We start from the raw sequence: 12,358 nt of genomic DNA on the forward strand, positions 1-12,358 counted from the left end.
CGGCTTCTTCTGCGCGGCGTTGCCTTTAGCTCTGTTCACCCCTGGGGGAGGGGCGTTTGTTTGCTCGCTTTCTCTTTTCGGGAAGACGCGCGTTCTCAGCTTCGCGCGGCGGATGCTTTGTTGCTCTTCTTCTTTTTTGGACCTCGTGGGGCCGCCTCGAGCGGGCGCGTGGGGGAGGGAGACGGTCGACGTTTTTTTTAAAAATTTCGATCGGCGAATTTGGGCCTGCGTCCTGGATTTAGGGTTCGGTCCTTTGGCCGAGGGGCCCAGATGCACGGCCCACTGGCAAAGATTTTTTATATTTTCACAATTCCTTGCCGAGGGCCACGGGGAAGGCCCTCGGCAAAGAGCCCTCAGACATTTTTTGTTTTGTGTTCGGCGGGTCCTTTGACCGAGGGCCCAGATCCACGGCCCTGCGGCAAAAGATTTTTTATTTTTATTTTTATAAAATTCTTTGCCGAGCGCCACAGGTCAGGCCCTCGGCAAAGAGCCCTCGGCAATTTTTTTTGTTTTTTTAGCCCAGTTTTTTTGTGGTGCTACAATACATTGTTTTGAACTCAATTTTAAAATTCAGGCCAATTTTGATTTTGTTTTGTATATTTCCTTAATTTATTTTGATTCTTTGATTTTTTTTGAATATGTCAAATTTGAACTGCAGGTGCATGGAATATTGCAATGTAGTGTTTCGAAAAATGTTATTCATGTTAATTGGTGCATGTTGAGTCCCTATCCACGAGCTCGCATGAAATTTTCACGCATCTTGTTCACGGAACATGGCGACCGACTTGTCGGGAAAGTGTTTTAAAATTATATAAAATCCATACGAAGTCCGAAAATCACGAAACTTGGCGAGATGTCATGTTATCGCATGTGTAGGCTGTGGTAAAAAATTGAGAAGGGTTCGAGCGAGTTGCGACGTCGGATGCCTGAAACCCAGACATCGAGATACTCAACAATATTGAAACGCGAGTACTGAACGATATTGAATTATGTTTGGTATAACAACTTGATGTATAATAGTATTCGCGCATGTATATATATACTATGTATTAACTGAGTACTGAATAATAACCGTACCAGAATACAACTTGATGCTATTTATTCCATCTAGCTATTTAGAACCTTTTTAAGTGGTATCGGAACACGTTCGTGCGTACGGGAACAAACGGCGTACGGACCCGCACCCACGAGCTGTCTCTCCGCACACGACCAATTGGACAGCGCTCTCTCGCAGCAGGCACAACGGATTCGCACCAGCCCAGGCGGACTTTCCCATTGCACTCGGACGAAACGTGAGCAACGAACGACCCAAAAAGCACATGCGCGGGTCCCATGCCCGAGCCAGCGAATGGCATATCGACAACGAGCCAAAGCGGCAGCTGCATCCTGTGCTCCCTCGGCTCACATGCACATGCAAGAGGCAGCGGTCCCCACGAAAGGCAAAATTTTCCTTTTCACTCGGGCTTTGGAGTGGCGCCTCCCTCTCTCAGAGTCAACGGTTGCAAGCTGGTCTCCATGCATGCATGCAAGCGGCAGGCCCAACAAAGCAACGCGTACACAGCAGCAGCACCCCAACGCTCCACACTCCCCTGGAATTTTCACTTCGGCCCGCACAAATTTCTTGTTAGATAGGCCATTCCAACAGAGAACCCCTGCCTGGAAAAATTAGCACCGTAAATAAGAATTTTTTGTTAGAATGCACAACATGCCCAAAACAAGTGTTATTTCTTCTCAAAGTCATCAAACTAATTTTAGCACTTGAGATAGCTTTTCACAAGGAATTTCCCTGGGCTTTTTCATGCATCTCACCACGTCACTAAGCGCAAAGTATATGCAAATGGGACACACTTAGTGGCACTAGATAACCATTGCAATTAAAGATTTTCCCTCTTTATAGTACATTTATCTATCATAAACCCAATCACGCACTCTATTACGTCTTGACCAGCAAAACAAAATAGCCTTAGGTTTTCTATTTTTACCTTGAGCCCATTTTATTTTTCTCTTTCTTTTTTTTAAGTTGAAGCACTTATCACCATCTTTTGGCATCTCCATCACCATGAGTGCCATCTAGCTCCACCTTGATGTGAACCAACCTTACTTCAATCACAACACTTAGAGAGAAGGTTAGCCCATAATGGTTTTATCAATTAGCCAAAATCAAATTAGGGCTTTCAGTGGGCTAAAGTTTAGCCCCCACTTTTAGCCCTCATGTTTTGATCCATGAGGGTTAAAAGCTGACTAAAAGAGGTGGGCTAAACTTTAGCCCCATGGATCAAACAGGCCTAATTTTTTTTTGAATATAAACATATGGCTTCACCCATATGCCTAAGGTTTTGACTATTTTAACACATAAAAGAGTTTTGCGACCTAGATTTTAACCCTACTCTAGCACGACAATCCTTGGAATAAATTGCGGAATGCAAAGAGAGCGTTAGGAAGACTTAATTTTTTCACGATATATCAAAGTGTCGATACTCCTCACTAGTCATTGTTGAAGCACCTAAATCATTTTTTCTGGAGTAGAACAACATTCCTGGTTCACTGGTTGCTGTTCCGTGTATAGGACAAAAATATTTACATTTACTTGAAATTGTCACATAGAAAAAACTATTTCTAATTCAAGAGAAAAGTGTTATATCTTTACGAGAAAAAAAGTTCAGGTTCTTGCAATTGCTCTAGGTTTATAGTGTAAATGGTTTCTAGCTTCAGAATTGTTCAACCTTAATAAAATGTGTAGAATTGTTCCATTTACTTATTTACAATATATTAAGTAAATATTATTATTGTTCTCTTGTTTGGAACCAGTATCCCACCAGCTATTGGAAGTGTCCCATGGAGAGAATATAAACGGAATCAAGAAGATAAAAGATAAAAAAGATAGAGAAATAAATAAATAACAAAACAATTTCGATAAAAAAAAACGTGAAAAGGAACGGCCCAAGAGAAGGCCCGTGCGGGTACGCTCCCCTGGGCCCAAGAAACCCGGACCGGGCTGTACGTCGCATGCGGTTCACCCCGCGTGCGCTCTCTCTGCCTCTCTCTCTCCCTCCAACCCCTCTCTTCTCCGACGACTGGGTGGGCTACCGCTGCCGCCGCCGCCTACGCCGCCGCCCTTCGCCAGGTGCCGAGGCCTTCGTCGGTATCTTCGCCGGCGACGAGCACCCTCCAGGTATTCCCACCCCTTCTCTTCCCTTCCTGCTGTGCGAAACCGAGCACCCAAACCCTAACTTAAATCTATTTGGCTATTTGATGTCTACTAGCTTCGAAATTTTTGCAAAAATTATCGGTTGTACATGTCCCTTTACTGGGTCTGCCCTTGTGCTAGTACTAACAGTAGCCGCTACTGTTTACAGTATTTCCTTCAATGAACACGTGAAGAATAAATTGAGAAATAACATGGGGGATCAACACTTGAACAATTGCCTTTTCCCATTTGTTGAGGGACAGTTCCTTTTTAAGCTAAGTATGGTGATAATAATCAGCCTTCCAAGCAATGGATCATGATGTTAAAATTAAATTGTAATTTCATTGAATATTTTGTTATTCCATTATTCCACGCATGCCTGAACAATTTCAATCATTATCGATATTGTGAACTTCTTTTTCTTTTGAACTGAGCATTTTGTTTTGGCTTGGGAAATCGGGACACCCAATTGAAAGATCCTGGCTCCACCACTGGCACCTGCATCATGGAGACATGTCTACAATGGTTCTATGTTTTATTGGATTGATGTTTGGATTTGTAGCACCTGAGTTCATTAGGTCTTTTCTTGAATTCAGTGTCTAAGATAATATCTCGATTCTTGAACAGTATTCTGAACTTCTTCAACTATCTGCTTTCCTGGGTGTTCTATTCTTTTACTTTGGGTATCCTATTTTCACAACATCCTGCTGCCTTTTTTTTTTGAGTGTTGGTCTGGGGTTCACGTTGGGGTGATATTTCAGAACATTCTTTTTGCCTGTTGAACTTCTGCTGCTCACTGAGTAAAGGTGAAAGCACAGCTGGGCTCGTAGTTGTAGGGGCTCAGGAGATGGTGAAAGAAGCAGACCACGTGACAACTTAACAAAGTGCTAGACGGAGCTATTGGCATCGGATACAGGTGCTATTTAGCAAGGGGAAGAAAAATAATGATAGGTGGGTAAACCCAGCTAGGGGGAGTGGTATGCATGCTATTTAACCTTTTTTCTTATCTGAGAGTGAACTGTTCTCAAACAGTCATATGATTGCTTTGTCAATTAGTTGATAGAATTGTGATAGATGGGATATAATTTCTCGGTTGCATAGCAGTTTCTGGGCACGACGAGAGAGCTGTGCTCACCACTGTGATGGGCTTCAATTCCTCTTTTTACTAACATATATCCATGTCTATAGTTTCATTCCTAACTTGAAAGGTTCTTTTTCAACACTGGATTTCATCTTGCTAGGTTTGACCTGTAGAGATTGATTCCTTCATGGAACAATCCATGTTCAAACAAAGGTGTCCCATGTGTATCCATAGCCTTCCCTGTTTTGAGAATATCATATTTCTTCGTAGTATGTGCGCCTTTTATGATCATTCACCTGTTCCTGGATAAGTAGGTTTTCTACCAACCAAATACAATCAACCTAGAATCAGCAGCTGAGAGTGGTGCACCCTGCTTTTGTCCTCTGCCCATGTTGTCACCTTATGAGCAGCCAAATTTCATGCTTCTTCCAGATCCTTCATGTCTCCTGAGTCCTGATTGAGCTTGTGAAGGTAGATATTGCCTAGTAGGGCTGATAGTAGTACACTGGAGACCATAAGAAAAGGTAGACTGAAGCTATAACAGAGGTATACCATGGCAGATAATTTACAATTTTCTTACTATTACAGTCTTCAAAACAAAGAATTAGTCAATGTTCAAGTGGAGCGAATGTTCGCAATTCAATATGCTTCGCCCTGTGGTGCTGTATGGTACTTCAGCTGGATTTTACACCAACTCTGTTCACTGATAGCGTTACTGACTCTTTTCCGACATTTCTTGAAAGCAGATCACACTCACTGCTTCGTGCCTAGTTAGGCTTTGAAATACTAGGAACAAAGATCTTCCGGAATCAATGTTGTACTCAATCCTCTCTGGCTGGAGAGGGGGATCATATTAAGCAGAGTATTCAGAGGCTAAGGTTAATGGAAGCGTTGAAGAGAGATAGAAGGCATGGGGTCCTTTCAACTTTGTTGAGACTTTCACAACATACCAGTGGATAGTGCCATCCAACTTTGTACTCAATCCTCTCCCAGTTATCTCTTTTTTAGTCCACACTGTTCTTTCTCTCTAAATTTCATCAAAGACAAACATTCATTCCTACTTGTTTATAGAAAGATCTTCGTCACGGACTTCACCTTAGACTGATGGAATAAAGCTAAGAAGTAGGCTGAATGGAAAAGGGAAAGGTACAAGGGCTGCCATTGCTTGCAAGGGGATTGAACTTCCAAGAAGAACAAGCGATGAGCGCTTTATTGATCAAGTGCATATGTTTTCTTGCTCCTTTCTATACACAAATTCCTGACTGAACTTAAGTCCACAGTTTGATTTATCTTCTGATGTCGGGGTTAACACATTCACCTTACATGTCTGAAGCTCACGGATCTCATTCATTGAGGAAACATTGCTGCACTAAGGTGCTCCACAGATGCTTTTTTATTTCTCTTTTGTTCTATGGACGTGGAGAAACATGAGGGGAAAGTGTGTGTGTTTTTCAATTTATAGGATATTAGGTCTAGAAGACTAGGGCTGTGTTTGGGACCACTTTTAATTGGATTATCGAGCGCTGGCCGCGAGAATCGTGCCAAATAGAGCCATGGCTCAGGCAATTCTTTTCACCACGCAAGGCATGCGCCGCGAGTTTTGAACTGACCAGTCCATTCTGATGCTATGGCTGCGGTATGGCTGCCGCACTGCTACTGCAGATCTAAACACGGCCAAGGACTGCAGAAAATCGATTTTCTAAAAAAGATTAGTGATGAATTCCCGTTCTTTTAAGCATGTCATGTTCAATAACTGATTAACAGCTTTGCTTTTTAGCAGTCAGTCATCAATCGTCTATGGCATCTTCCTTTCTGAATTCATGATGTTGATAACACAGGGCTATGTAAAGGGGGATGTCTCCTACAAAGAGAAGAGGAGGTGGTCGCTGTGGTCATGGTCGTGGAAGAGGTGCTGTGGCAGAAAAAGATATGGATCATCTCGAAACCTCTGCACCTTCTTCACCGAGTACCTCTGACAGGGAAGATCAGCCTGTGTTGATTCCAAGACAATCCCCAGCTTGCTATGTAGGACCATCAGAAGTATCCTCCACGTTACTCAACCCTAAGATCAACCATCGTTCCGATGCGATTTTTGGTGATCAGGTTTCTTTAATGACATTGGTTTTTTCCATAGCTCATCATAAGTTTCATGAGACTGAATTGTACATTTCCACTGAATCTTAATGTTGCAGGCAGTGGAGCAGTTGAAGTTACGTCATCACAAGCCTTTGAAATTTCATGAGAGATATCGGCCTTATCTGAGAGATGCAGGTTTGCTTGGGCTCGCACAAATTTGCCAGAAGATGCCTCAGTTGGACAAAGCATTGATTACTGCCCTTGTTGAGCGTTGGAGGCCAGAGACCCATAGCTTCCACTTGGCCTCCGGGGAGATAACTGTTACACTTCAAGATGTCGCAATGTTGTTTGCTCTTCCTATTGATGGCCGTCCGGTTTGTTCTACCACTGATCATGATTATGCGCAAGTGGTCCTTGATTGTTTAGGCCAGGATGCAAGGGGGCCAGCAATGCCTGGAAAGTCCTTCCTGCATTACAAATGGCTTAAGAAAAACTTCTATGAATTACCAGAGGAGGCGGATGATATGAAAGTTGAAAGGCATGTTCGAGCATATATACTGAGCCTTTTATGCGGGGTGCTCTTTCCAGATGGGACAGGAAGGATGAGTCTGATATATCTTCCTCTGATTGCTGATCTTTCACGTGTTAGCACATACAGCTGGGGTTCTGCAGTTCTGTCATTCCTGTACCGATCTCTTTGCTCGGTTGCCTCCTCCCACAATATCAAGAATATTGGCGGTTCATTGCTTCTCTTGCAGCTTTGGAGTTGGGAGCGCTTTCATGTTGGCAGACCATTGGTTCGGTCTCCTTTATGCACAGAGATAGGCATTGAACAGGACTTACCTCCAATCGGCTTCCGTTGGGTGGGGGCACGCACACAAAGTGAGAATGCTACTCGCTGCCTTAAGCAGTACAGAGATGAACTGAACCTTCAGCGAGTTGATCAGGTGAAGTGGGAACCCTACCTGCAGATAGAGTCCTCAACCTTACCCCCACTTTGTACAAGAGACGCGGACCTGTGGCTTACACAAGCTCCATTAATAAACTTCCCTATAGTTGAAATGTATTTGCCCGAGCGAGTGATGCGGCAATTCGGGCTTCGACAATGCATTCCACCACCTTTCCGGCCTACGCTACAGTCATTACATCGTATTAGCAGACGTGGCAAAGAACGAGAGAACTGGGAAGAAACACACCATGAGTATATCCAGGAATGGGAAGCACGACAACAGCGCATATTTCGAGATACAGAGCAATATGACCCATCTTCTTATGAGGAGTATCTGCGCTGGTACTCAGGAGCAACACGGCGGTACCTTGTCCCAGCAACCAGTGATGACATAGAAGCGGGACCTTCAGCTCCAACTGATGATTCCTTAGATCTTCAGTACCAAGCCAAGTCTCCAATAATCCGCAAAGCAGTAAAACACTAATCTCTTATTTAGTTCACATTTCTGGAAATAATTTTCATGCACTGTTTAAGATTTGAGTACAAGCACAACTTCTTCAATCAAATTACTATGCATATAGTGAACCAGTATTTAATTTGAAGTATTCCCTAACTGTTGTAGGTTGATAAACTGGAAGGTATGGTGAAGAAGGCCAAGAGAGCCATGACAACTACAGCTGATGCAACCACTCAAGCCTTGGTTGCTGAGTTTTTGCATGGCTTTGAAGATGTCTTGCAAGATCTTGGTGAGATCCAGAATAATAGTGACTCAGCTGTTCCACCTTTTCATTCGGATACTAGTCCACATGTTGATGCAGCTGCAAGTCAACATACACCTCAACTTTTGCTTGAAGCTCAAGAAAATATAGATACCAACCAAGAAGGGCAACAAGAGGAAGATGAAGAACTTAACACAGTGGAGCGCGCTTCATTTGCCCTGGAGCCTATGGAAGAGGAAAACGACTTCTCGATCAATGTGCTCCCTGAAAATCCTTCACTGGGTGTGGAGGAAAACTGTGATTCAGCTGCACCAGCCACTGAGATTTGTGATGCAGCCACTCCCGTGACTGATTTGGTTGTTCCTCGATCGGATGAGGATCTCCATCAAGATCAACATCTAGAAGACCACCTTGAAATGGAGCAGACTATATTGATGGTGGACTATATTGATGGTGGAGCCTAAGTGTGAGGAACAGGACGACCCAGGGTTAGTAGCTCTAGGTACTGAATCATGTACCGTACAGCAGAGCCTTGAAGTAGTAGAGGCTGAGGATCAGGAAAACCCTAGCACAGCTGAACATGGCGTCATGATAGTGGAGCATACCGGTGAGGAAAACAACAATTGCAATGGCATTTATTCTTCCTGCCCACCGTCATCTGCCATTGTTGATCCCATCCAAATCGAGCAGTGATTATCTGTGTTAGTTAATGTAGGGATTAGAAGCATTTTTTTTAAGATTTGACATGAGATTGTTAGTTCTTTTGTTGCTGGTGGCATGGGGTTGATTCTGTAACTTGTTTCGTCGTGATTATCCTGATATCATCAGTCACAGTAAAATTGTTTGCCTCGTGCAGTTGTGCCGATGGCAATTGTCGCAACTCTATCAAACCATCGCCCATGTTGCTCCAATTGCCATGCCTGTGATTTGTGAACGGCTCTTGTATATTAATCCAAATGTCATGCGTGTAAGTTCTGACTGGCGACAGTGGCAGTGACCGGCCTTGTGCAGGCTTCTTCTAGCCCTGTACAGTAATGTTCTCGTGCTTTCTGCTGCCACATGCTCATGTGTCCCAAATCATGGTTGCCAGGGTGCCTTGAACAGGCATGTCAGTGTCCCAAATCATGGTTGCCAGGGTCCCAAATCATGGTTGCCTGTTTGGCATACCCCATATCTGGCTTGTTCGACTTCTTTTTTCAACTGGAACAGTGTTTTTCTCTCACAACAATTTAGCCAGAACAATATTTTTCAGCCAATTTCAGCAAAAATTTAGCCAGCCGAACGGGGCTACATCATGAACCCATATGTCAGATGCGCATTCACACAGAATGGGTAAGACAATGAACCCGTTGAATTTGTTGAATGATTTGTTAAGAATATTGTGGGAGTGTCATAGCTCCTTGGCACTGTAGGTCACATATATTGCCACCAGCACTGTTCACAACCCCCCTCCCCCCGGCGAAAAAAAAAGTGCGCCGAGTTAGTAGTTCACAAACATTGACCAAACTGTTTGGCCGTTTAGGCCCTGTTCGGCTGGTAGAATTTTGGTTGAAAAACACTGTTCTGGATGAAAAAAGAAGCCGAACAAACCGAATATAAGGTAAACCGAACGGGCCTATGGGTCGTAGCCTCATTGGTGTCTTATTCACCTGCCGACAAAGCCCTGAAAGCGAAACGCTTCTGCTCCGAGCCGGAGCGTTCCTATCAGTCGGAGCGTTCCGATAAGAAGCTGATGCTTTGTCAGGTGTCAGCTGTATGTATGGTTGACAGGCTGAACGCGGAGACAGAAAAATCCGGTGTAAACCAGCTCGCAAGGTGCTACTAAAGTACTAGTATGTTGTAAGATTAATGAAAACTCTTTAAAACATGGTCAAATTGAAGATGCTATGTACTCGTCTGGAAAGAAGGCGTGACAAATTGCACGCAAAAATTCCTCTGTTGCTTTCCAACGTCTACCATCACAGTGAAAGACTTTTTTTTTCACCTACTAGTATTTTTAGTACTAAAAAGATCTACCTTTTCTTTGTACAAACACTACTAGTGAGTAGCGACTAGAGTGAAGCTACAAGGCTGTCGCACCGTGCCGAAGCGAAAGACAGCCGGTCGTTCTCGAGGTCGTACACGACGTGCGTGTTCTGCTGCTGGAAGTTGCCGATGACGGTCTGCTCCCCGGGCGCCGCGTCCAGCACGACGCACATGACGCGCGCACCGAGGTCCTCGAACACGTAGTTGCCGCGCGGCAGCTCCCAGTCGGCGCCCTCCAGGTGCAGCGTCAGCGACGGGACGGGCGGGCGGCGCCAGAGCGCCGTCACGGGGAGCGCGAAGCAGAGGTCGAGCGCCGACCCCTCCACGCCGCTGGGCGGCAGCCCGACCTGCGCCGCGAACTCCGCCTTCACGGCCTCGTACACTTGGTCGGGGAGCGTCGTGATGGACGCGCCGGAGTCGATGATCGTCGACCGGAACTTGGCCTCCGGGACCGGCAGCCGTGTCTTGCCCACGGATATGCCCTTGAGCGACAGGAAGTAGAGCGACGGCTGCGAGGGGTTCTTGAGGAGCGGGGTGGTCCGGACCTCGCCGCTGATGTGCGCGTGGCTGTAGAGCGCGGCCGCCGGCGCGCCGCCGAGAGTGAGGAGGCTGCTCTTGGACTCGAACATGGAGGTGAAGCAGTGGGAGAAGCTCGTGACGTTGAGCTGGGAGGGCAGCGACCACCTCCCCCTGCCGAAGCCGGCAACGCCGGTCTCGTTCGACTGGAACACGCCCTTGTTCAAGTGGCCGCAGCCGAAGGTCAGGCGCCGCGTGGGGAGGCCGTCGCCATTGCCGCCGCCGAAGGTGAAGCGGTCGGTGGCGATCTCGCCGACGGTGACCGACTTGTCGCCGTAGTGGTAGACGTAGGCGCAGCTCCGGTTGTTGCCCCAGCTCCGGCCGCCGCCGCCGCACGACGTGAACGGGAGCGCGCGGCACCGCGGCGCGCCGCAGGGGAGCGCGGCGTACGTGGAGGACGCCGCGGGGTCCAGGACCGGGAGGCCCTGGTCGAAGCAGTCGCGGCAGGGCGCGCACTGCGTCCAGACGAGGTCGCTGCCGGTGTCGAGCGTCAGCGCCACGGGCCGCGGCGGCGTGCCGACCGCCAGGCGCACCAGGTACTCGTTCGTCACGATCCCGCCGCCGCCGGCGCCGAGCCCGGCGCCCACGGGGCGGCGCTCGTCGTCGTGCGAGGCGGACAGGAGCCGGCGGCGCGCCCTGGCGCGGTGCGCCATTCGCCGCACGAGCTCGGGCCTCGTGAGGCCGTGGCCGGCGTCGGCGTGCGTGAGCAGCGCCGCCACGACGCCGGCGCCGGAGACAGGCACCGCGCGCACGGGGAGCACGATCAGTACCAGCAACGCCACGAGCTGCTTCATCCCTTGTATTGAGATTACAGGAGCTTTGCACTGCATATTTATGCGTCCTAAAGCACGCGGCTAGTCATGGCGATTAGAGACTCGTAGATGAAGCACTGGATATAGTAGTTCAGAGGAGTGAGGAGGAGAAGCAGTTGGGTGATGTGCCACCGATGCCTACTTGTTGGCAGAAGCCGGTGACATTGTTTTTGTCAAAAGAAAAGAACATTGTATACGCCGTCGTTTTGGCATGTACTCCACTTTCTTCAATATTTTGTACCCTCGGCGCGACAAAGCAAGACGTAGGTAAGAACTGGTGAAGACGCCCAGGGACGGCACCAGCGTGTATGTTTGACCCCTCCTCGACTGCCTTGTGTAAACACAGCAGAAGGCAGGATGGACAATTGGACATACTCCCTCCAGTCCCAACTCCCAAATAAGTGCGCTTCTACCTTTTAAAATTTATCTCCAAATAAGTGTATTTATAGGTTTAGCCCAACTAATTATAGTAGACTTTTTTACTCTCTTTACTTTCAAAGTGCAATCATTATATGAAAAACGTGCAATGGGACGGTCGCGGAAAAAATACAATCATTATATGTAATTGATCTTACTTATTTTCTTCTTCTTTTGACGCAATGCGAACAATCTTATCGAGCTGCTGTGGAACACGAAATATGACATAGTAGTTTGTTTCTTTTTTTTCCGAAGGAAATGTATAAACCTGCCCTACATGACAGATCAGAACATCTTGGTTAGGTGACAGCAGATAATTTAGGACGAAGCTGAGCTATGCACAAACGGAGGTCAGAAATAAACTGTAAACACCACAAAATTGGACTAATTAGTTCCTCGAATCGACAAAGCCCTTGGAAGAAGATACTATAATATTCATCTGTGCTGTACTATACTATCAATACTTCTAGGCAATTGAACTTCAATGCCACAAACTTTTGGTATGCTCAACCAATC

At 46.5% G+C, this 12,358-nt stretch overlaps 2 protein-coding genes across 2 annotated transcripts; one reads left to right on the forward strand and one right to left on the reverse strand.

The window, feature by feature from the left end:
- Window positions 1-3,025: 3,025 nt before the first annotated feature.
- Window positions 3,026-9,066, forward strand: LOC136527888 (serine/threonine-protein phosphatase 7 long form homolog). The gene is made up of 5 exons (XM_066520745.1): window positions 3,026-3,172; window positions 5,015-5,642; window positions 6,107-6,371; window positions 6,461-7,765; window positions 7,916-9,066. Exons 3-5 carry the CDS (start codon window positions 6,123-6,125, stop codon window positions 8,474-8,476), a joined length of 2,115 nt encoding a protein of 704 aa, XP_066376842.1. The 5' UTR covers window positions 3,026-3,172; window positions 5,015-5,642; window positions 6,107-6,122; the 3' UTR covers window positions 8,477-9,066.
- Window positions 9,067-9,909: 843 nt separating this feature from the next.
- On the reverse strand, window positions 9,910-11,821 carry LOC136529056 (aspartic proteinase nepenthesin-1-like). The gene has a single exon (XM_066522107.1). The coding sequence runs from the start codon at window positions 11,441-11,443 to the stop codon at window positions 10,064-10,066; it is 1,380 nt and encodes a 459-aa protein (XP_066378204.1). The 5' UTR covers window positions 11,444-11,821; the 3' UTR covers window positions 9,910-10,063.
- Window positions 11,822-12,358: the final 537 nt, after the last annotated feature.

The sequence above is a fragment of the Miscanthus floridulus genome, chromosome 19, assembly GCF_019320115.1.
Source record: "Miscanthus floridulus cultivar M001 chromosome 19, ASM1932011v1, whole genome shotgun sequence".
NCBI lineage: Eukaryota > Viridiplantae > Streptophyta > Magnoliopsida > Poales > Poaceae > Miscanthus > Miscanthus floridulus.

Coding starts and splice junctions, on each gene's coding strand:
- LOC136529056 (XM_066522107.1), bottom strand. CDS start 11,443: ATGCAGTGCAAAGCTCCTGTAATCTCAATACAAGGGATGAAGCAGCTC.
- LOC136527888 (XM_066520745.1), top strand. CDS start 6,123: ATGTCTCCTACAAAGAGAAGAGGAGGTGGTCGCTGTGGTCATGGTCGT. Junction 6,372..6,460: donor ATGCGATTTTTGGTGATCAG/GTTTCTTTAATG, acceptor TTAATGTTGCAG/GCAGTGGAGCAGTTGAAGTT. Junction 7,766..7,915: donor CTCCAATAATCCGCAAAGCA/GTAAAACACTAA, acceptor TAACTGTTGTAG/GTTGATAAACTGGAAGGTAT.